Source organism: Dendrobates tinctorius, unplaced genomic scaffold (assembly GCF_039654945.1).
Source record: "Dendrobates tinctorius isolate UK_male_01 unplaced genomic scaffold, ASM3965494v1 ptg000057l, whole genome shotgun sequence".
In the NCBI taxonomy this organism is placed as follows: Eukaryota; Metazoa; Chordata; class Amphibia; order Anura; family Dendrobatidae; genus Dendrobates; species Dendrobates tinctorius.
Genome location: NW_027361725.1, coordinates 6,685,001 through 6,708,789, shown reverse-complemented (window position 1 = coordinate 6,708,789; position 23,789 = coordinate 6,685,001). Strand labels below are relative to the sequence as shown.

Genomic DNA, 23,789 nt, shown 5'->3' with positions numbered 1-23,789 from the left:
GACTTGATTGACCCCGATCACCCGACCCGCAGATATAGGGGGCTTTGAGCTTCACCGGCTCCGATTGGCTGTTAAAAGTGAAACAATGAAATATTACAATCCAGCCATGGCCGATGCTGCAGTAGCACCGGACATGGCTGGAGACCGCGATCAGACCCCGCCCCCATGGTTGACAGGGACGAATGGCCCCCGCCACCGACTATCTGCTCCCCCTCCCCTCGATCACCGTCCCTCCCCCCGGTACCTCCTGAGTCCCCTTTCAAAATGGCGGGTGCATGCGCAGTGCGTCCATCGAATCTGCCAAGCAGCAGATTCCATACATTCATTTTGATCACTGTGATAGGATCTATCACAGTGATCAAAATAAAAAAAATTAGTAAAATCACCCCCATAGGTAGGGACAAATAATAAAAGAAAATAATTTTATTTTTCCATTAGGGTTAGGGTTGGAATTAGGGTTATGGTTGGGATTAAGGTTAGGCTTGTGGTTAGGGTTGAGTTACCATTGAGGGGTTTCCACTATTTAGTTACATCAGGGAGTCTCCAAACATGACATGGCGCCACCATTGATTCCAGCCAATTTTCCGTTCAAAAAGTCAAATAGTGCTCTCTCCCTTCCGAGCTCTGCCATGCGCCCAAACAGTGGTTTACCTCAACATATGGGGTATCAGCGTACTCAGGACAAACTGGACAACAACTTTTGTGGTCCAATTTCTCCTGTTACCCTTGTGAAAATAAAAAATTGCAGGCTAAAATATAATTTTTTGAGGAAAAAAAATGGATGTTTTATTTTCACGGCTCTGTGTTATAAACTTCTGTGAAGCACTCAGTTCAAAGTGCTCACCACACATCTAGATAAGTTCCTTGGGGGTGGGGGGGTCTAGTTTCCAAAATGGGGTCAATTGTGGGGAAGCTTCCATGTTGAGGCACACAGGGGCTCTCCATACGCGACATGGTGTCCGCTAACTATTGGCGCTAATTTTCCATTCAAAAAGTCAAATGGTGCTCCTTCCCTTCCGGACCCTGCCGTACGCCAAAACAGTGGTTTATGACTACATATGAGGTATCAGTGTACTCAGGAGAATTGCCCAACAAATTTTAGGATCCATTTTAGCCCATGTGAAAATGAAAAAAATTGATGCTAAAAGAAAATTTCTGTTGGAAAAATTAAAATGTTCATTTTTTCCTTCCACGTTGCCTTAGTTCCTGTGAAGCACCTGAAGGGTTAATAATCTTCTTGAATGTAGTTTTGAGTAGCTTGAGGAGTGCAGTTTTTAGAATGGTGTCACGTTTGGGTATTTTCTGCCATATAGACCCCTCAAAGTGACTTCAAATGTGAGGTGGTCCCTAAAAAAATGGTTTTGTAAATTTTGTTGTAAAAATGAGAAATCACTAGTCAACTTTTAATCCTTATAACTTCCTAACAAAAAGAAAAAAAAAAAATTTTTTTCCAAAATTGTGCTGTAGTAGACATATGGGAAATATTATTTAGTAACTATTTTGTGTCACATAACTCTGGTTTAAGAGAATAAAACTTCAAAATTTGACATTCAAAATTTTCGCCAAATTTCCGATTTTTTCACAAATAAACGCAAAAATTATCTACCTAAATTTACCACTAACATGAAGCCCAATATGTCACGAAAATAAATCTCAGAATCGCTGGGAACCGATGAAGCGTTCCAGAGTTATTATCTTATAAAGGGACACTGGTCAGAATCGCAAAAAAATGGCTTGGTCATTAAGGTCAAAATAGGCTGGGTCATGAAGGGGTTAATAAACTTCTTGTATGTTTTTTTGAGCACATGGGCTCGAACAGAGTGCTGAAAGACCAATAGGACCAAGTGAAGGTTCCACGGATCTACCGGAGGCTGATAAGGTTGAGCCAAATCAGCAACGCCCTTGAGGAAGGTCTTGACCTGGAGAAGAGACACCAGTTCCTTCTGAAACAGAATCAAGAGGGCGGAAACTTAACCCTTAACAGTGCTAAAAGGCTCTTGTTGTTGAGGTCAGACTAGAGAAAAACCAGAATGGCTGGAAGACTGAATGTCTTCACACTAGCGGAAATAGAACCTCCAGGTCCTATGATAAATGGAACAAGACGCAGGCTCTCTCGCACTGATCATGGTCTGAATGACCCGAGACGAAAACACCGCTTCTTTCAGAACGGCAGCCTCAACGGCAATGCCATTAAGCTCAGCGAGCGAGAATTCTGGTGGAAGAGGGGACCCTGTGAAAGGAGGTCTGGACTGTGGGTAAGTTTCCAAGGGGTATCTGTGAGCATATTTACTAGCTCTGCGTACCAGGCCCGTCTGGGCCAGTCTGGAGCTACCAGAATTATGGGTACTTCCTCTGACTTGATCTTCTTGACGACACTCGGAATTAAGGGGAGTGGCGGGAAGATAGATGGAAGCCAAAACAAGAGACCAATAGGACCAGGGCGTCCTGACCGATTGCTAGATCATAGGACCTGGCAAAGAAGTGGGGTACCTTGGCGTTCATCCGAGACACCAACAAATCCACGCCGGGGGTGCCCCACCTCTAACAGATCTGGTTGACCACTTCTGGGTTGAGTGACCATTTGCCCGAAGAGAGATCCTGGCAACTTAGAAAGTTGGCGACCCAGGTCTCTAATCCCAGAATGTGAACCACCAAGAATGCTGTTATGATTTTTTACCCAGACTAGGATCCTGGACACTTCCGTCAGAACTGCTGCGTGTTACGCCCTGGTGTTTATGTACGCCATGGCAATGTCCGAGTGACTGCGAACCAGATGTCCTGACAATGAAGAAGGGAGAGGTAGATTGCCCTGATCTCCAGGAGATTGATAGGAAGGGCAACTTCCCGAGAGTTCCAGCCACCCCTGGGCAGTGTGATGCAGAAAGACGGCTCTCCAACTGAGATGTCTTGCGTTGGTCGTGACGACCTTCCAATGGAGAGGGAAAAAGAATCACCCGAGACTAATAGACAAGTAGAGGGTCCACCATGTTAATGACTGATGTACACGAGGGGGAAGGATAATGGGATAATCCAAGGGATGACACCTTCTTGTCCCATGCTGAAAAGAGGGCCAGCTGAAGTGAATGGGTGTGGAATTGGGCAAATGGCACAGCCTCCATGGCGGCGACCATTTTCCCCACCACACTCATGCCGAGGTGGAGGGGGTGAGAGGATGAGCATTTCAGATAGCGGACTTCCAAGTGGAGAGCAAAGATTTTTCTGTTCCGAGAGAAAGACTTCGACACGAGGCTCGGTGTTCAACGACATTCCAAGGAAAGTAATGTGTTGAGCTGGAATCAACGACGTCTTTTTCTTGTTGACCATCCAGCAGAGCCAGACCAGCATGTCCAGGGTAATCTGAAGACTCTGGCAACAGTGGCAACAGTCTCGAAAAGAAGGTCCCTTGATTAAGAGGTCGTCCAGGTAAGTGATAATGACAATCCCCCTGGAGCGCAGAATGGCCATGACAGACGCCATCACCTTCGTGAACACCCTCAGGGCAGAGGCTAGGCCGAAGAGGAAAGCTGTAAAATGATAAAAAATGACTTCCATGAACTGCAAATGTGAGAAATCTCTGATGCGGCACCCAAATTGTGATGTGGAGGTATGCAAGAGAGAAGAGACTGGACTGCAGGGAAGTAGCTGCGACTGAACACTGACTGGAGCTGGGGGCTGTGAGGCAAGCACCGTTCTGATGGCTGGCATCTTGCCAACGAGAGCTCCTGGCAGATGTAGAGCGTTGCAGCAGAAGAAGCACTGCTGAAGTCAGCGTTCTGTCTCCTGACAGAACAGCATGAAGAGGAAGGGGCAGAGCGGGCAGGCCGAGCTGAGATTACATCTATGAGCCTGCGTTGCCGACAAAAGGGAGGAGGAAGGGACCTGCCAGAGCGTTGCCGAAGATTGGACGGCTGAAATGGAAGATAAGCGCCCTGACTGGTACGATTGAAAGGAGGGTGGGCAGAGAAAGAATAAGAGCACGTTATTTCAAGCATGGCTGGGTGGGAGAATTCGAGAATGGCGCCTCTCAGAGCATCGGTGGGATCTCCGATGCACCCAAGCTGCCTGTGAAAATTGACAGTACCTGATAGGAGTCCTGATTCCTTCTTTTTTAGTCTTGAGGGTGGCATCAGAAAAGAGGGATTTCCTGGTATGGATAGGATGTGTTGACCCTGAAAAGGGGGAAGGTCACCTGGGATAGGGACCATCATTTTAAGGGAGCTGGGGTGGGAAAAAGAGGGATTTTGGGTTCTTACCGTAAAATCTCTTTCTTGGAGCCTTCATTAGGGGGGGACAGATGACCATGGGTGTATGCTGCTGCTGCTAGGAGGCTGACACTATACAAAACAAGAAACTTAGCTCCTCCCCGGCAGTATACACCCACCGACAGGCACCAAGCACCTCAGTTTGTGCTTAGTGTCTGTAGGAGGCGGACCGGGATCTCCCCAGATCCGCATTTAATCCTTTTCTTTTCAGGTTTTAGTTGTGTTTTTTAATGATTTCCCCTTTCTTTTCCAGATACAGCATCGCAGCAGTAGCATACACCCATGGTCATCTGTGTCCCCCAATAAGGCGATAAAGAAAAGGCAAGGACCTGCCACCACGAATCACCATGGACACAGTGAAGTGGGGTGGGGTCCTGCTTTGCGAGACGAGGGGACAGTGTGGACATGCCACACTGTTTTCACGGTCGCACACAAGTGGGAAGGCAGAGTGAAGAATTACACCCTGCTGCCCTTGAAGAACCTAACAAGACATAGGGGAAAAAAATAATAAAAAAAGAAGGAAAACCAATGAGAACTGTAGGGGGGGGGACGACGGATCTGGGATCATATGCAGGTCTGCTTCCTACAGACACGAAGCTTAAACTGAGGAGATTTCTACCAGTTGGTGGGTGTATACTGCTGGGGAGGAACAAATTATTTTCTTGCGCAGTGTCAGCCATCTAGTTAAAGAAGCATATGCCCATGGTTACCCATGTCCCCCAATGAAGTGATAAAGAAAATGCAATTCTATCAGTGTTTTTTGTGGTTTCCAATCTTACGAGTGTTCACTGTGCAGTAAAACTGATCTAGTAGCATAATTATGCAGCTCAGCACAATTAAAGCAACAGTAACATTTTTTTTTTCTTTTTTAAAGAAAAACCTTCATAAAACAAAAATACAATAAAAAGTCCTTTTTATTTTTTAAGAAGTCCCGTGACTTTAGTTTTTTGTCAGTGGACTTGTATTTTTGTGACTGTTCTGTAGTTTTTATTAGCACCATTGTGGGTACATGCTGTTCTGATGACTTTTAGTTGATTTTTTAGGGGGATTTTCTCTGAGGGATTAGTGTTATTTGTAGAACTGTGCTGCCCCCTTGTGTACATTTGCATGTATTGGAGGACGTGTTTGCGTCAGGATTTTTACCTGCATAAATCCAATCATTAATGTTGTTTAATTTTTTTTTTTTTTTTTTAAAGGGGACAATTATATTCTGACATTTAATTATGCTTTTGCCCTTATTTTCTACATTACCATGTTATGTATCAACTTTTCCTCATGTTATCACCCCTCTTAACACACAAAGGTTACCTGCGCTCTGATTTATGGATATTTCTCCCCATTTCAAAGATTATTGCTTCAAATGCTCAGGAAAAGTGGGATGTAGAGGCAGCAGCTTTTACTCTCCCTCCCAGGATCCAACTATGCTTCTCATTGCTGAACCAGTCTTTATTGATCAGTTGCAGTGGTGACATCAATGCTGCAGCGAATAAGATACAGCGTGAGCTGCTGAGCCCAGTGATTGGCTGCAGTGCTGCACACGGGACATTACCACTGCAACTGATCAATGACCATTGAAGTGATGAGAAGCGGTGCTGGACCACAGTAAGGTAAGTAAAAGCTTTGTTACTTTGAGACAATGACTCAATAACATTCAAGGAATCTTTGACCCACAGGAGCAAGAGGACGGCAGGTGATCCTACTATTCATGTGATCATATTATTGAGGACAGGACTGTATCTTTGTGGGAGAAGGAACAGCACAACCCCCCTGCAGCACAGAGTATTTTATGAACCATAAGTGCTGCCATTATATCAGCAATAGCAGCAGGGGAGCCGTACCTGTGGCAATTTGCGAGTAGATGCAGACATAGCACTTACCTTCCAGTACATCGACAGGCACGTCCTGCACAAACTGCTCCCACCACCGCCGGGACATGGGCTTGGACGTCCATTCCTGGATTTCAAACTTGCACAGTCGTCCAGCGAGATACATGACAGCGACTGCGATAATCTCCGGCTCCCACTGCAAGGACAGTGTGGTGCAGAGGCTGCAGACAGAGCACAGGGTGAGGGGTGAAAAGTGAGGCCAGAGTCAGGAGTGGGACCGATGCTGCTTGCAGCTCAGCAACAGGAGTCAGATTAACACTTGCATCGCCCCTACCTGTCATTGACAAACGTCCATGCCATCTGCACCAACTTCTGGATTTTATTCTTGTCTCCTGAACAAAATATAAAGAAAACAAAAAAAACAGATAGAGTGATGCAACGGTTACCACTCCCCTCGCACGGCCCCCATGCTTTAACCCTTTCTCTATAAGATCTTACATTCTCATTCTTTATGAAGTGAAAAAAAGATGGGTGACAAGATGCCAAAGGTCTAGTGCAGGGATCAACACTCTTCAGCTGTTGTGAAACTACAACTCCCAGCATTCCCTGGCAGCAATTCTGGGAGTTACAGCTTGACAACTGCTGGCGGCCAGAGCATGCAAACCCTTGGTAGAATGTGACAGTAACGGAGGAGATCCCTGACCACAAGAAAGCACGAGGCAACAAGCTGAGGATTTGTGTAGGTCACAAAACTATGAGGTCACAGCCAGCATCTTTCAGAGGGAGCGTGCACTGCTGCAGTTTAACACCTTAGATGTTGTGGTGATTAGTGACTGTGGCATCTAAATGGTTAGATAAAGGCGGATATGTCTGTGGCATCTTGGTACCACTACGAAGCCCTGCCACAGGCAAAGGAGATTACAGTACTTCCAATAAACTGCAATACGGAGTATGGTACCTGCAATCATACAACTGACAGTAAAATAGGGATTTTTGTGTACTCACCATAAAATCCTTTTCTCTGAGCCAATCATTGGGGGACACAGACAGTGGGTGTTATGCTGCTGGCCACTAGGAGGACACTAAGTAAACCAGAAAAAAGTTAGCTCCTCCCCTGCAGTATACTCCCTCTCGCTGGCTGAGATTTCTCCAGTTCGGTGAAAAAAAGCAGTAGGAGCATAAACAATAACCATAACTAAGTCAAAGCCTAAGAATGCTACAGTGAGCCAATAGGCTAAACAGGGTGGGAGCGGTGTCCTCCAATGATTTTGTCGGAGAAAAGGATTTTACGGTGAGTACACAAAAATCCCTATTTCTCCTACGCCTCATTGGGGGACACAGACAGTGGGACGTCCTAAAGCAGTCCCTGGGTGAGAAGCATACATCTGCTAATACCCCATGTACCACTGAGTCAACAGTGAGGTACTGCCGATTGCAGGTTGCATCCGCAGAGGCCTGAGAATAAATTAGGCAATGTTTGTAAAGGTATGCAGGCTGGATCAAGTCGCAACCTTGCAGACCTGTTCTGCCGAGGCCTGGTGCCGAATGTCCGAGGAGGCGCCAACTGACCAGGTAGAGTGCGCCTCAATCACCCCTGGGACAGGCGCGTTCCTGATACAGTAGGACTACTGAATCGCCAGGGAAATCCACCTGGCTAGCGTTGCTTTGACCTGGCTAGACCCTTCCTATGCCCCTCTGGAAGCATGAACAGGGCATCTGACTTGTGGCAGGGAGCCGTCCGCGAGATGTACCGTCTCAGCGCCCTAACCACATCCAGGGTGTGGAGGGCCTTCTCAATGCGATGGACTGGTGCTGGACAAAAGGAAAGGCAAAACAATTCCCTCGTTGAGATGGAAGAGATGACCTTGGGCAGGAAGGACGGGGACGTCCTGAGAACTATCTTTTCCTGATGAAAAATTCAGGAACGGAGAACGGCAGGACAGAGCTGCCAATTCAAAAACTCATCTGATTGCCACTAGAAAGACCACCTTCCAAGAGAGGACGGACAGTGACATGTCCTGCGGCGGTTCAAAAGGAGCCTCCTGTAAGGCCCCGAGAACCAGGTTAAGGTCCCATGAATCCAAAACCTTTCTATAAGGAGGCGCCACATGGGAATCTTCCAGGATGAACGTCTTGACCTGAAGTTTAGTGGCAATTTTTCGTCGGAAAAGATGTACGGGAGCCGGAACCGGTGCCATGGCAGAACTAGGGCGTCTGCACCGATGGCGCATGGATCACGCGATCGGGCAATGAACCGAGGAACCTTGTTGTTTAGTCTTGAGGCCATGAGATCCACATCCGGAGTCCCCTAACGATGACAAGTCTGTTGAAAAGACTTCCGGATGAAGAGACCACTCCCCTGAGACAATGCCTTGGCGACTGCGAAAATCTGCCGCCCAGTTTTCTACGCTCGGCCCAATGGAGGATGTGACTCGCTTCGTGCACGGCCATCCTGCTGGGGGTACCTCCCTGGCGGCTGATATACACTACAGCCGTGGCGTTGTCGGATTGGATCCTGATGTGACCTGCGAGGAGACGGTGGAAACTCCGTAGAGCTAATCTGATCGCTTGCATCTCCCAAACGTTGATGGGGAGACTGACTCGTGGGTTGACCAGTGACCCTGTGCCGTGTGGCGAAGAAAGACTGCTCCCCAGCCGAGGAGACTTGCGTCTGTGGTTACTACCAACCATCTTACAGGGAGAAAAAAAACAAAACAAAAAACTGCCTTGATTCAGGGAGGTCAGGGAGGACCTCAGTGTCCACCACCTGAGGGATTGCCTGACCCACAGGGACAGAGGGATCTGACGGTCCAGGGAGAACGGGTTCTTGTCCTAACCTAACAGCAGCACGTTGTAAGGGACAGAGGTAGAACTGTGCAAATGGAACGGCATCCATCGCTGACACCAACTTTCCTAGAACTCTCATGCCGAAACGAATGGAGTGAGAACACAGTCACGCTGCCCGTTGTAAGGCTTAGGTCTCTCCTGGAGGGAGAATGACCAACACGCGGGAAGTGTCCAAGATCATCCCTAAAGCGGGAATCTGCTGAGCCGGTTTTGGGAAAGACTTTTCAAAGTTTATCTTCCACCCCAGGCAAGAAAGTGTATTTACTGTTATCCATGGATTCCTCACAGGCTGGAAGGGACGGACCCTTGATGAGCAGGTCGTCCGGATACGGTAACACCACCACTCCCCGAGAGTGGAGAATGGCCATGACAGCCGCGATGACCCTGGGGGCGGTGGCGAGTCCGAAGGGCAAGGCAACGAACTGGAAGTGTTCCTTGTGAATTGCATGAAGGTAAGCGACCTTGATGTCGATGGATGCTTGGAACTCTCCTTTTTCCATGAAAGCGACAACTGATCGGAGAGATTCCATTCAGAATCACCGTACCCTGACAAACTGATTTAACAGTTTGAGACCCAGAATGGGTCACATCGTCCCGCCCATTTTTGGAAACACAAAAAGGTTTGAAAATAATCCTCTGAACCTTTCGTGATGAGGGACCGGAATGATGACTCCGACCCTTAGCAGACCCTGAACAGCCCGAAGGAAGGCTCTTGTCTTTTTCCTTGGGGGGAGAGGAAAGGAAAAACCGAGTTGGAGGGGGGAGAAGAAAATTCTCTCTCTCGAATCCGGAGGACACCAGCTCCCTGACCACTTGTCATTGGGTAGATCTATGAGATTTGACTCCCCTAGATCCAGAAGCCCTAGGCCTGGGTTTCCAAGAGCAGTTAGGTTTGTATGAGACCTGGGAGCCTCTGTCTCCGCGCGGGGACCGACCTGATCTGGAAGAGAAGGTAGAGGAGGACCAACCGGAATTGTTGCGAGATCGAAAACTCGTCGGCTGTTGGTTGCGAAACGGCCGAACAGCCCCTATTGTTGAGGAAGGAGTTTACTTTTTCCCCCGGTAGTATCGGAAATGAGTTGGTCCAGTTTCTCTCCAAAACAATGACCCGTTTGAAAGAGGAGAGAAGACAACGATCTTGTCAGGAACACCGCACTGCACTTGCTCACTGAGCCAGTGCGCGTGTCCTGAGTAAGACAACCTGTGCTCAGAGATACCTGTGGAGCGGGCAGCAGCAGAAAAGATGCGTGCTTCAGACCCACAGGACCTGAAGCATGTGACTGCTAGGAGCTGCAGGAAAACTCCTACAATGGTAACTACGGAACAAAGTTACTAATTGGCATAGACAGGGAAATAAACCAGATCAGGCCGGGGTCAAAGCACGAGATAGCACGACAATTACCAAAGGGCAAAACAGAACGGATAGTCAAGACGTAGCCAAGAAGTCAGAAACCAGTGAAGCAGATATAGAGTACAGAATCAACAGGCAAACTCACAACGGGGGACAGAACCGGATCAGAACCATATAAGCAAGCTATAACACAACGAACAGGCATACAGGGGTCACAACACTCGTCCAAAGGCAAAAGTATAACTGACAGGGATTGGAGTATCTCAGGGCAATAAAAAGCTCTGCCTGAACCAAAGAGGCCACAATAATTAACCCCTGACGTGCAGGTCAAAACCTGCACTGAGATCATGACAGATCTTTTAGGTGTGGCATCCGCGCCCGCCAGCCGCGGAGCCATTAGGGATCTTTTAATGGAGATCACATTAACGGCAGTTTGAGCCGCGCAATTGGCGGCATCAAAAGAAGCGTCTACTACAAAGACAGCTGCGTGAATTATCTGCCTGGCGACAGTGGTTGCCTCCGGAGGAAGATTGGTGCCTTGGAAGGAAGTAATCAAGACTTCTACTCAAGCGGCCATTGCCTTAGTGACCCAAATTGCCGCGAGAGATGGAAAAAAAACGCTGTTCTTGAAGCTTCACAAAACAAAAAAAAAACAACAAAAAAAAAAAACAAACCTGAGCGGGCAAGGTAGTCAATTTGACAAACGGAGGGGCTTCTGACTAAGAAACCCTCAGAAACAGATAGGAGCATTTTAGAAGCAAAACGCAATACAGGAGGGTCCACCGGAGGGGACTGTAACCAATCCTACATTAGGTCTTGATGAAAAGGGTACTTAGCCCGAGTAGACTTTTGCCCTGTGAACCGCTCATGTGGCCAATCCCTATGTTACTGGACGGCTGGTAAATAACGTGCTCACACGCTAGGTTCCCTTAAATGAGCCAGGGTGTGCTGGAGCGGGAATATTTTCTTCATCCAACCACAGAATTCTGTTGACTGATTCTATAAGAGAATCAAGCGACTCTTGATCAGTTGGTAGATTCTGAGGGGCTGATGTGTCAGATTCGAATTCTGAGCCGTGCTCGCTGTGAACCTCAGGAGAGGGCGAGCGAGAGACATGAGTCGCCGATGCTGAGGCGCTGACCGTCCCTTGGATGAGTATGGTCCCTGCTGGGGGACGGTTCCCGGCCGACGCCAGAGCCCTCCGCGGGAGGTAAGGACGCTTTCTGCCTGGGTCAGAGACTCCACCGACCATGACAGGGACGCAGCCCAGTCAGGGTTACTAAACGCAGGAGGCCCGTCAACAGCAGCGGCGAGGGACATTGGAGAGCAGGTCAGGGCGCAGTCCGGGTCGCAGTCCGTGCATAACGGATTAGTCTGTGCACTGGGTAAGACAGACTTCCAAGTGGTACACAGTAAAAAAAAATAAAAAATCAGTGTGCCTTTTTAACAGCCTGTTTAGCCTCCTTAGATTGAGGCATAGCGCTCCTGAAAGGGTTAACGGCAGAGTCTGTCTGCAGCTGCAGGGAATGTGCCGTGAAGGGGTTAAGCTTTAATCTGAGGGCAGATGCAGCTTACCCGGTCCTGTGCTGGGTCCCCCGGGAGGAAAAAACGGTGGCCTTGTGGTGTTACCCAGTATCCGGCTGTCCAGAGCAGGCATAGCACTCATGAAAGGGTTACATGCAGCTGAAGACATGGCCCCCCCCCCCCCCCCCCGAGAATAAAATTGCGCGTCTCGTAAGTAATGAGAGGTGCCAAGAGGAGGGGGCGGCGCCATTCAAATTGCGGCCTAGCAGTCCGGAAAAGCAGGGGACTAAATTTTTGGCCTACACGAGCGCCGAGAGCGGGGGGGGGGGTGTCGCGATGGAGCGCCGGCGTACCACCACTGACATTAAGTCAGCTCTTCACCGGGGGGGGGGGGGGGGGCAGGACCCGACCCCATACCTCCACTCCTGTGCACAGGCAGGTCGTCGCTGTCCGGGGTCTTCTTGTCTCATCCTCCGGGCGATGTAGCAGAGCTGGAGGAGGTCTTAAAGGGGTATGCTCAATCGATCCACACTGTGGCAGGGGGATGGAGAGCTCTGGGGCTGATTCAGGGCATCCGAAAAAGCGCTGCTCAAGTCCTCTCCATGCACTCCTGTGCTTCGTCCTGTTGCGCTTGCCCCAATATCAGTGGAGTACCGACCGTAAGGGAACCATTGTCAGAGGAATCAGCCCCATTCGTCGCAGGAAAGTGTACGGGGAGGTATACTCCGCATGCTTGCCTGTTGGTTCGGAGGAGAGCGGGCCGTAGAAAGGAACAGTCGCCCCCTTCACTCCGTTAATTAAAAACTAAAAATTTACAGAAAATTTCAAAAATAAAATAAAAAACGGTGGGGTCTGAAACCAGACCCAAGTGCCTCCTACAGACACTAAGCAAAGAACTGGAGAAATCTCAGCCAGCGAGAGGGTGTATACTGCAGGCGAGGAGCTAACTTTTTTCTGGTTTACTTAGTGTCCTCCTAGTGGCCAGCAGCATAACACCCACTGTCTGTGTCCCCCAATGAGGCGTAGGAGAAAGTCTCCTAATGGGACTCTGAAAATATTTACTTTTTAGATTTTAAAATATATATATATATATATATATATATATATATATATATATATATATATATATATATATATATATATATATAAAAAAAAAAAAAACCACACTCTCAAAACATTAAATACCCCCTTCTTAAAAAACAAACAAAAAAAAAAAAAACAGGGTATGGGTCCCCAAATATGGCAAAGTTTTTTTTTTTTTATTATTTCTGAAAATTTCTGTCATGTTTGCCACAGACTGAGCGCAAGATACACTGTATACTCGTTTTCTAGGCTACCAGCCACCACTATAATTTAGCAGCACTGGCAGAGAATGCTTAAAGCTTGCAAGGTCTTTTTTAACATAATTGCCATCTTTGTACTCCCATGATGCCCAGCCTGTGAAGACATTGTCATTTTATGTTACATACTACAGTATTGAAATGTTGCAGTATATAGATCCATTAATTGCAGGCTAGAGACCCTTAATAGTTTAGAAAAAGTTATTATTAATAATTTTTATTATAAAATTAATATACGTTGGAATAAAATAAAGTATAAGTGAAAAAGAGTGGTTGAATAACCCATCATTCCAACCCAAAAATAAGAAAAAAAAAAATTGGTATTGCCGGGTCCAAAAAAGTATGAGCTATGAAATTATAAATTAACTGACTCATGATAAACGCTGTAAAGAAAAAATTAAATATAACTAGAAAATCCTCAGGTCGTCTCCATCTCTGTTACATGACGAGACTCATTACCTTTTAACTGTTTGGCGTACTTTAGTAGAAACTGATAGGGATGCTCCACCTGTAGGTCAAATTTAATGGTTTGCAGAAGAATCCTCTCTAGGACCATAACTTCCTCCTAAATGTAAGAAGAAATCAGAATCAGGGAATAACTTTTTTTTTTTTGCTGCATTTTCTGCTGTAATGTCCACAGTCCTCAGAAGAGACTGTGCAAGCAACCAGGCGACACATAACAAGAGGAACAATGGATTCCCAAACTGTGATTTGGTAAGTCCCCATCTTCTATTAGAGCTGGTTTAATATTGTGCATAAGGTCCTGGGATCGGGCCTTTGGGACATTTTCCCTGTGAGTTGGTATGTGACCACATGGGTGGCAACCATTGTGTATACTGTTACATTCATCACTGTTTAATTAGGCCCCTACTGACTATCATCCCGGAAATCTCTGTATATTTCTATCTACAAGTATTACTGAATAGGTCTGCATGTCCTCGCATGTTGTGGAATTTTGCACTTTATCATCATTAGGTTGCACAATGGCTTAAGAATAGAGTTGAGTGAATTTGTTCGGGTCCCTGCTTATACGGCAAGCTATAGCGTTTGCTGAATAAGCTGCAGAAGCAACACGGCTTCCTGGTTCAACTCTGGCTGATCTGCGCCACAACTGCATATGTTGCGGCTGTGTCATAGCCACACCACATGCGTGGAGAGCCCAACACGCTCTACATGCACATGCTGTGACACAGCCGCGACACATACAGCTGCAGCACCGATCAGTTGGCACGATCCAGGAAGCCGGGATCCCTCTGCAGCTTATACAGCAAACGCTATAGCTTGCCGAATAAGCAGGGACCCGAACAAATTTGCTAACTCTACTTAAGAACAGGGTCTGTTTATATTGAGCAGTGGGCACCAATTAGTATGTTTTTGTGTGCCAGCCTCCACGGTAAGGCAGGAGTTAGGAGGGTTCTATAGGGCAAAAGAGAGATTTTGGTGCTACCTTCTTTTCCCTGAAATATTGTATGCATGTCCCTCATCCCGAAACTTGGTACCTTTGAACTGCAGAATTATACAGTTAGGTCCATATATTTGGACAGAAACAACATTTTTCTAATTTTGGTTCTAGACATTACCACAATGAATTTTAAACAAAACAATACAGATGCAGTTGAAGTTCAAACTTTCAGCTTTCATTTGAGGGTATCGACATTAAAATTGGATGAAGGGTTAGGAGTTTCAGCTCCTTAACATGTGCCACCCTGTTTTTAAAAGGACCAAAATTAAAGTGGACAATTGACTCTAAGGCTATTTCATGGACAGGTGTGGGCAATCCCTTCGTTATGTCATTCTCAATTAAGCAGATAAAAGGCCTGGAGTTGATTTGAGGTGTGGTGCTTGCATTTGGAAGGTTTTGCTGTGAAGGAAACATGCGGTCAAAGGAGCTCTCCATGCAGGTGAAACAAGCCATCCTTAAGCTGCAAAAAAAGAAAAAACCCATCCAGGAAATTGCTACAACATTAGGAGTGGCAAAATCTACAGTTTGGTACATCCTGAGAAAGAAAGCACTGGTGAACTCATCAATGCAAAACGCCCTGGGCGCACACGGAAGACAACAGTGATGGATGATCGCACAATAGTCTCCATGGTGAAGAGAAACCCCTTCACAACAGCCAACCAAGTGAACAACACTCTCCAGGAGGTAGGTGTATCAATATCCAAATCTACCATAAAGAGAAGACTGCATGAAAGTAAATACAGAGGGTTCACTGCACGGTGCAAGCCACTCATATGCATCAAGAATAAAAAGGCTAGACTGGTCTTTGCTAAAAAAAAAAAACATCTAAAAAAGCCAGCACAGTTCTGGAAGAACATTCTTTGGACAGATGAAACCAAGATCAACCTCTACCAGAATGATGGAAAGAGAAAGGTATGGCGAAGGCGTGGTACAGCTCATGATCCAAAGCATACCACATCATCTGTAAAACACGGCAGAGGCAGTGTGATGGCTTAGGCATGCATGGCTGCCAGTGGCACTGAATCACTAGTGTTTATTGATGATGTGACACAGAACAGAAGCAGCCGAATGAATTCTGAGGTATTCAGAGCCATACTGTGTGCTCAGATCCAGCCAAATGCAGCCAAACTGATTGGTCGTCGTTTCATACTACAGATGGGCAATGACGCAAAACAAAGCCAAAGCAACCCAGGAGTTTATTAAAGCAAAGAAGTGGAATATTCTTGAATGGCCAAGTCAGTGACCTGATCTCAACCCAATTGAGCATGCATTTCACTTGTTAAAGACTAAACTTCAGACAGAAAGGCCCACAAACAAACAGCAACTGAAAACCACCGCAGTGAAGGCCTAGCAGAGCATCAAAAAGGAGGAAACACAGTGTCTGGTGATGTTCATGAGTTCAAGAATTCAGGCAGTAATTGCCAACAAAGGGTTTTCAACCAAGTACTAGAAATGAACATTTTATTTACAATTATTTAATCTGTCCAATTACTTTTAGTCCCTTTAAAAACAGGGTTGCACATGTTAAGGAGCTGAAACTCCTAAACCCTTCATCCAATTTAATGTGGATACCCTCAAATGAAAGCTGAAAGTCTGAACTTCAACTGCATCTGAATTGTTTTGTTTAAAATTCATTGTGGTAATGTCTAGAACCAAAATTAGAAAAATGTTGTCTCTGTCAAATACATATGGACCTAACTGTATATGTACGGTACTTTCCTTTGTTTTTAGAGGATATATTTTTAAGACTATCTAATAAAATGTTGCTTTCAAAGTTTTTTTTTCATGTTTTGTTTCTTGGTGTTGGGAGTTTCACAACAGCGGTAGATCCTTGTAAAGTTACTATATTTCCTTGTTACATGCAGTATCAATTAGTCCAAGAGAGACCACTACAGACTGCACCAGGTCTGCTCAGGATCCTACTAACCCTATTCCTCACCTTCGGATCATCTCCGAACTGTCCGAACTGCACATCATTTAACAAGCTGCGGGCCGTCTTTATGATGTCCTTACACTTCTTAGGGGTTTCTTCCACCTTTCCAGCAAGAAAGAGACAGCAGGCGCCCGTCACCTGAAATAAAGAACTCCGGTGTCATCTCAGGATAACAGCACAGAACCTGAGAGCCTGGTGACAGACGCTGAACTTACGTATCTGGCAAATTGCTTGAATGAATGAAACATATAGAACCTGTGGAAATAAATAATGCCGGTGGCGAGAGTGTCATAATGTCTGACAGAAGGGATAAGGAAACGGAATATATCACATAATCAGTCACATTTACACATTTATTTGTGGTATGGCATGCACAGAGCATTCCCCTTGCGGCGCAGCGTGCAGACGGCATGCCCCGTGCGGCGCAGTATAGGCATTTTTTGTTTGGAGTGCTTCTTTAGATTATACACAAGGATACAGTCCCAGTCTTGTGCCAACATCAAATATGAACCTGGCGCCCTCCCGTCGGTATCTGGCTTCGGTGGCAGGGTCCAGGCCTTCCTGCTGAGAGGGGGTGTGAGCGAGGTCCTTCTTGTCCCAATACCAACATGGTTTGGCGTGATCCAGGCCACCAGAGGCCACTGAGGGGCTCGAGTTTTCCTTGTTTTCCTTCATTGGATTCTTGCAAACATCCAAACTACCTGCAAAGAACGGAAACACAAAGCTGCTGTCATAGACGACTCAGATGATAACTATAAGATATAAAGCCACAGACACCATCAGTCACCCCCCAGTGCACAATTAGTTTATCAGCAAAATGTAAGAACTTTCTGCCGTCTGTAATAAACCAATGAATTAAGAACAATGTAAATCACTGAACAATGAACATAGCAAGAGGTTTCCCCAACTTCAGCACAAAATACTGACTCCTGCAGCCTTAGAGTCCAACGTTCTACAAGCTGTTTTAATACAGCACCACTTAAGATCTCTTACTGCACTTTTCCAGGCAGCAAGAAGAGATCAAACCGCCTGGGGGGACCACCGCAGGCGGACGCGCGCACCTGGGGGGTGGGTGGAACCACCCCAAGCGGACACGCGCGCGCCTGAGGGGTAGGGGGGGAATCACCCCAAGCGGACACGCGCGCGCGCGCCTGAGGGGTAGGGGGGGAATCACCCCAAGCGGACACGCGCGCACGCCTGAGGGGTGGGGGGGGAATCACCCCAAGCGGACACGCGCGCGCGCCTGAGGGGTGGGGGATCACCCCAAGCGGACACGTGCGCGCGCCTGAGGGGTAGGGGGGGGGGAATCACCCCAAGCGGACACGCGCGTGCGCCTGAGGGGTAGGGGGGGGAATCACCCCAAGCGGACACGCGCGCGCGCCTGAGGGGTAGGGGGGGGGGGGAATCACCCCAAGTGGACACGCGCGCGCGCCTGAGGGGTAGGGGGGGGGGAATCACCCCAAGCGGACACGCGCGCGCCTGAGGGGTGGGGGGGGGGGGGGGAATCACCCCAAGCGGACACGCGCGCGCCTGAGGGGTGGGGGGGGGGGGGAATCACCCCAAGCGGACACGCGCGCGCCTGAGGGGTGGGGGGGAATCACCCCAAGCGGACACGCGCGCGCCTGAGGGGTAGGGGGGGAATCACCCCAAGCGGACACGCGCGCGCCTGAGGGGGTGGGGGGGGAATCACCCCAAGCGGACACGCGCGCGCCTGAGGGGGTGGGGGGGAATCACCCCAAGCGGACACGCGCGCGCCTGAGGGGTAGGGGGGGAAATCACCCCAAGCGGACACGCGCGCGCCTGAGGGGTAGGGGGGGGAATCACCCCAAGCGGACATGCGCGCGCCTGAGGGGTAGGGGGGGGAATCACCCCAAGCGGACACGCGTGCGCCTGAGGGGTAGGGGGGGGGAATCACCCCAAGCGGACACACGCGCGCCTGAGGGGTGGGGGGGGGGGAAATCACCCCAAGCGGACGCGCCAATATTCAGCCACCAGAGACCGCAGGCGCTTGTAGCGCCACAGGGCATGGACCACCCTACTCTGTGGCCAAATAGAGGTGAGATTTTAGCAGATTATGGAGAAGGGTCAGTATGAATGGAGCTGGGTACAGTCAGGAAGAGATGGGAGTTCGGCCATTATGGCGCGGTGTTGACCAGAAGAGCCCAAACTACAGTGGATAACGATACCAGGCCTTATGACGACTCACACTCACCCGCAGTCCACGGCTCCTCGGACTAAGCGGCTTCCGTAGGAGAAACTACCAGCGCAGCACTACAGCGACAGCCATCTTGTATTCGAATGTGCGACGTGACGTCATTACAAGTTGACACGCCTCTGCTTTAATCTCTAAAAAGGACACGGCCCGGCACGAACCAGTCAGGGCGAAAGACGTCAGAATAAGGGGCGGTTTTAGCGATGTTGCACTAACAACCAAACGTGACTGATGTAGTATGTTCAGTGCTATAAGGTGTGAGTGATAGGCGGGTGATGTAACCAATCATAGGCTTCATAGGTCTCCCGCTGACCAATCGCTGCAGCGTGATGCTGGGCGCTGTCGGGGTGGGTTTGGTTGTGCTGGGATCCTCTTGCTCCATCTCTCCGGCACTCTGCGGCTGATTCTCCCCAGCCGGTGACGGGCACAGGCCGCTGTGTGACGAGTGACCGGGGGGACGCGGGAGGTGAGTGCTGGCAGCTCTCCCGCCCGCTCCGTATACGCTGCACGTCCTGCGCACTGCGGAATAGACCCAGGAGCTTGCACCGCGCACAGGACGCTGGCTCAGGAGCGCCACCTGCTGTGCCCTTGGGCCTTCTCCCATAGAAGCCAATGGGCGATGTCTGTCTCCTGCCCATTCATTGCTATGGCTGATGACCTCAGTGGGGTTGTGGGCCGGGAGGATGTCTGGGGGCACATAATGGCACCTGATGGTGCAGCCATTGCTCCCAAACCTGGGGCTCTTCAGCGGCTGGGAAGCTATAACTCCCAGCAATCCCAGAAGGGTTGTTCTAGAAGATATCAGGGCGTGCTGGGATTTGCAGTTCCCCACCCCCAGGAGAGGCTGAGGTTGTAGTCTCCCTGCTCTGCACATTAGGTCATTTCTTATATGCTATGATGGCCTTGTGGCACCTTTATAAATACAGCTGTATGGGCAGATGACTCTCAGGGCATGCTGGGAGTTATGATCTGTGGTCAGAGGTCGGTACCGCTGCTGTCAGTCGTTGCATAACGCCGAGCTGCAGGCAGCCTGGACCCATGTGTGACCACAGAGGATTGGTCAGATCTTCCAACACGCCTGGTCTCTGTGAGCTAAACCAGTATGAATTACTTTTTTTATTTTTTTTCTGTAGGACTTTGTACTTTGGTAATCCTCTGTTATTCCTCCTGAAAATGTAGAATTGACAGCTAACAGTTGGATGCACGTGGCCCCCACAGCTTTACATTGCCCAGTCAGTTAGTGCCTGTGTACTTTGACATGTGGAAGGGAATCCCCCAATGATGAGTTCTAGTTTCCACTTGGAATAACAGTGGGATAGTGCAATGTATGAAATAGAGGATCAAATCACCCCTGTCAATGTTATATAGTCCTTATAGCGATGGTACAATACGTTCTCTCTCTTACTAACGTCTCCTCTTATTGGCTTTTACGGCTTTTTGTTTTTTTGCAGAATGAGTTAACTGAGAGTCTGTCAGTGAGCTTGCACTTATTTTGAAAGTCTGTGATTTCTATATCTGTTTTTCTGAGCTCTTCTCAGGTGATTTATGACCAGATCGATCTTCCATCTCTTTTTTTGATGTAGTCTTTGGTTATTAAAAAAAAAAACTGAGAGGATCTCGTTTAACTCATGAAAACCAAATGGTGCAAAATGTGAAATGAAACCCAGTTACGAAAGGATTTTTTTTATGTTAAATTAAATGTTTAGGTTTAAAAGTGAATCCATTTGCCCCCTGCATGTGTCTCCATGCTATAAAATCTGTTTGGAGAGGAGAGACTGACTTTTGGTGCATAGTATGATAAAATCGCCCAGAAGTCTGGAATTGGGGAGAGGGAGGAGGGAGAAGCAGCTGCACAGTGAGACAGAGGCAGGGATGGTGCCGCCCAGTGAGGCAGGGATGGTGCCGCCCAGTGAGGCAGGGGGGGGTGCCGCCCAGTGAGGCAGGGGGGGGTGCCGCCCAGTGAGGCAGGGGGGGGTGCCGCCCAGTGAGGCAGGGGGGGGTGCCGCCCAGTGAGGCAGGGGGGGGTGCCGCCCAGTGAGGCAGGGGGGGGGTGCCGCCCAGTGAGGCGGGGGGGGTGCCGCACAGTGAGGCAGGGGGGGGTGCCGCACAGTGAGGCGGGGGGGGTGCCGCACAGTGAGGCAGGGGGGGGTGCCGCACAGTGAGGCAGGGGGGGGTGCCGCACAGTGAGGCAGGGGGGGGTGCCGCACAGTGAGGCAGGGGGGGGTGCCGCACAGTGAGGCAGGGGGGGGTGCTGCACAGCTGTCTGGCTGACTCCTGCGCAGAGGATGGCACTGCTCCTGGTTGCATAGATCGATGGGAATCTTGGCAGTGGGACCTACACAACAATCTAACCTTATCCTGTGGATAGCTTATCAATACCCCTTTTACAGCCCTTTAAATATGGAGGCTTTATGGGGACCATAACATGCTCTTTTGCCAGAATGAAAAAACCCCATGATGGTGCCACCTAGTGGAGGAATCTCCCCTATAAGTCAATGTCTGACCTGATAAGGAGCCTCTGTAGCATGACGCGGGATATTGGTCAAGCCAGAAACTTATCTAAAGGGATATTCCCAGAATTGGAAGTGCTTGGGCTACTGATCACTGGGGGTCTGACTTGTGTCATCGCCATCTGTCCGCAGTAGTAGTAGCCTGCGTCACCCGTAGAAAGTAATGTGATGGCTGATCGTTATTGTGCTGCGATCGCTTGTGATATTTAAATAATCCCTTTCTTCTGTTACCATGGCGCCAGTGACAAAATAATTATGCTTTTCCAGGCTGAAATGATACTGGATTCTTCTGCTAGTAGTGTTTTTTTTTCCTTCTCCCTCTTACATGATGATTTTTGCATTTCCAGAACACACAGACCTTCCTTTATCCAAGCTCGTTGCCCCCCAGTGCCGCAGTTGCACGATATTCTCCGTTTTCTCACTGCCGGTTCACATGCTGGTAGTTTATGGTTTGTTGAGCTTGTGCTAGTGGTGTGTATCCTGCCTGAAAAGGGAGAGCTGCAGTGCACAGCATAGGGGTGATTTGTATTACTTGTAAGGCTCAATAGCAAATTTACACATTAGATAAAAGTGGGTGATGACAGTTTAGATCTTGATGATCATTCTTGGATTATTCTGCTAATATACTAATATTTTATTATTTATTTTGCAGGTGCACCTGCATTTCATTTAAGAGACTCCATAGGAAATAAAGGTAACGTGGTGTAAAGGCATTTTGTATTTTAGATGCATTAAAGGAGTAATGGGGGGAGCATTTGTTATGTAAGTGTACATACCCTTTAAGTAGGATATGTGATCCCCTAGGGAAACTAAGCCCACTACATGTCTGCGCTCGCCCTTAGTGGACCTGCTCACCCGTCAGCGAGAGGCATCTTACAGACATCTCCTCCGTTAATGAAAAACAATCTAGTTTTGTGCTAATTTCTTTGCAGAGACAATCCAAAATGGGAAAGAAAAGCCGAGTGAAAACTCAGAAGTCGGGGAGCGGAGCCGCAGCAGCTGTGTCCCCAAAAGAGATGATGAACCTGATCAGTGATTTACTGCAAAGTAAGTAAGAAATTGACAGTCCACAGCTGGAAGACTGTTCTGTCATGAGGGGCAAGAGGTGTCTGCTGGGACCCCCATTATCCGAAGAATGAAGCTGTAATGTATGTACACAATGACTGCACCAGCAGAATAGTGAGTGCAGCTCTGGAGTATAATACAGGATGTAACTCAGAATCAGTAATGTAATGTATACAGTGACTGCACCAGCAGAATAGTGAGTGCAGCTCTGGGGTATAATACAGGAGGTAACGCAGGATCAGTAATGTAATGTATGTACACAGTGACTGCACCAGCAGAATAGTGAGTGCAGCTCTGGGGTATAATACAGGATGTAACTCAGGATCAGTAATGTAATGTATACAGTGACTGCACCAGCAGAATAGTGAGTGCAGCTCTGGGGTATAATACAGGATGTAACTCAGAATCAGTAATGTAATGTAATGTATGTACACAGTGACTGCACCAGCAGAATAGTGAGTGTAGCTCTGGAGTATAATACAGGATGTAACTCAGGATCAGTAATGTAATGTAATGTATGTACACAGTGACTGCACCAGCAGAATAGTGAGTGCAGCTCTGGAGTAGAATACAGGATGTAACTCAGGATCAGTAATGTAATGTATGTACACAGTGACTGTACCAGCAGAATAGTGAGTGCAGCTCTGGAGTATAATACAGGCTGTAACTCAGGATCAGTAATGTATGTACACAGTGACTGCACCAGCAGAATAGTGAGTGCAGCTCTGGAATATAATACAGGGTGTAACTCAGGATCAGTAATGTAATGTACGTACGCAGTTACTGCACCAGCAGAATAGTGAGTGCAGCTCTGGGGTATAATACAGGATGTAACTCAGGATCAGTAATGTAATGTATGTACACAGTGACTGCACCAGCAGAATAGTGAGTGCAGCTCTGGGGTATAATACAGGAGGTAACTCAGGATCAGTAATGTAATGTATGTACACAGTGACTGCACCAGCAGAATAGTGAGTGTAGCTCTGGAGTATAATACAGGCTGTAACTCAGGATCAGTAATGTATGTACACAGTGACTGCACCAGCAGAATAGTGAGTGCAGCTCTGGGGTATAATACAGGATGTAACTCAGGATCAGTAATGTATGTACACAGTGACTGCACCAGCAGAATAGTGAGTGCAGCTCTGGGGTATAATACAGGATGTAACTCAGGATCAGTAATGTAATGTATGTACACAGTGACTGCACCAGCAGAATAGTGAGTGCAGCTCTGGGGTATAATACAGGATGTAACTCAGGATCAGTAATGTATGTACACAGTGACTGCACCAGCAGAATAGTGAGTGTAGCTCTGGAGTATAATACAGGATGTATCTGAGGATCAGTAATGTAATGTATGTACACAGTAACTGCACCAGCAGAATAGTGAGTGCAGCTCTCGAGTATAATCCTGGATGTAATTCAGGATCAGTAATGTATGTACACAGTGACTGCAC

The 23,789-nt window shown here is 48.0% G+C and overlaps 2 protein-coding genes across 6 annotated transcripts in view; one reads left to right on the top strand and one right to left on the bottom strand.

Annotated features, from left to right (window-relative positions):
* Nucleotides 1-18,924, bottom strand: part of CCNK (cyclin K) — a 28,010-nt gene extending 9,086 nt beyond the window's left edge. The window contains exons 1-7 of one of the 3 annotated variants that reach the window (XM_073577703.1): nt 18,758-18,924; nt 17,024-17,246; nt 16,761-16,842; nt 16,552-16,683; nt 13,610-13,715; nt 6,423-6,480; nt 6,140-6,309 (exon numbers count right to left, since the gene is read on the bottom strand). In XM_073577703.1, coding sequence (XP_073433804.1) covers nt 6,140-6,309; nt 6,423-6,480; nt 13,610-13,715; nt 16,552-16,683; nt 16,761-16,842; nt 17,024-17,220 — 745 coding nt within the window. In that variant the 5' untranslated portion in view covers nt 17,221-17,246; nt 18,758-18,924. Of the gene's footprint in view, nt 1-6,139; nt 6,310-6,422; nt 6,481-13,609; nt 13,716-16,551; nt 16,684-16,760; nt 16,843-17,023; nt 17,247-18,751 lie in introns of all 3 variants that reach the window. The other 2 variants (XM_073577702.1, XM_073577701.1) reach the window with 2 other exon arrangements.
* Nucleotides 18,925-18,991: 67 nt separating this feature from the next.
* The window catches only part of SETD3 (SET domain containing 3, actin N3(tau)-histidine methyltransferase), a 70,144-nt gene continuing 65,346 nt past the window's right edge, over nt 18,992-23,789 (top strand). The window contains exons 1-3 of one of the 3 annotated variants that reach the window (XM_073577700.1): nt 18,992-19,012; nt 21,920-21,961; nt 22,200-22,314. In XM_073577700.1, coding sequence (XP_073433801.1) covers nt 22,212-22,314 — 103 coding nt within the window. In that variant the 5' untranslated portion in view covers nt 18,992-19,012; nt 21,920-21,961; nt 22,200-22,211. Of the gene's footprint in view, nt 19,013-19,076; nt 19,224-21,919; nt 21,962-22,199; nt 22,315-23,789 lie in introns of those variants that run through there. The other 2 variants (XM_073577698.1, XM_073577699.1) reach the window with 2 other exon arrangements.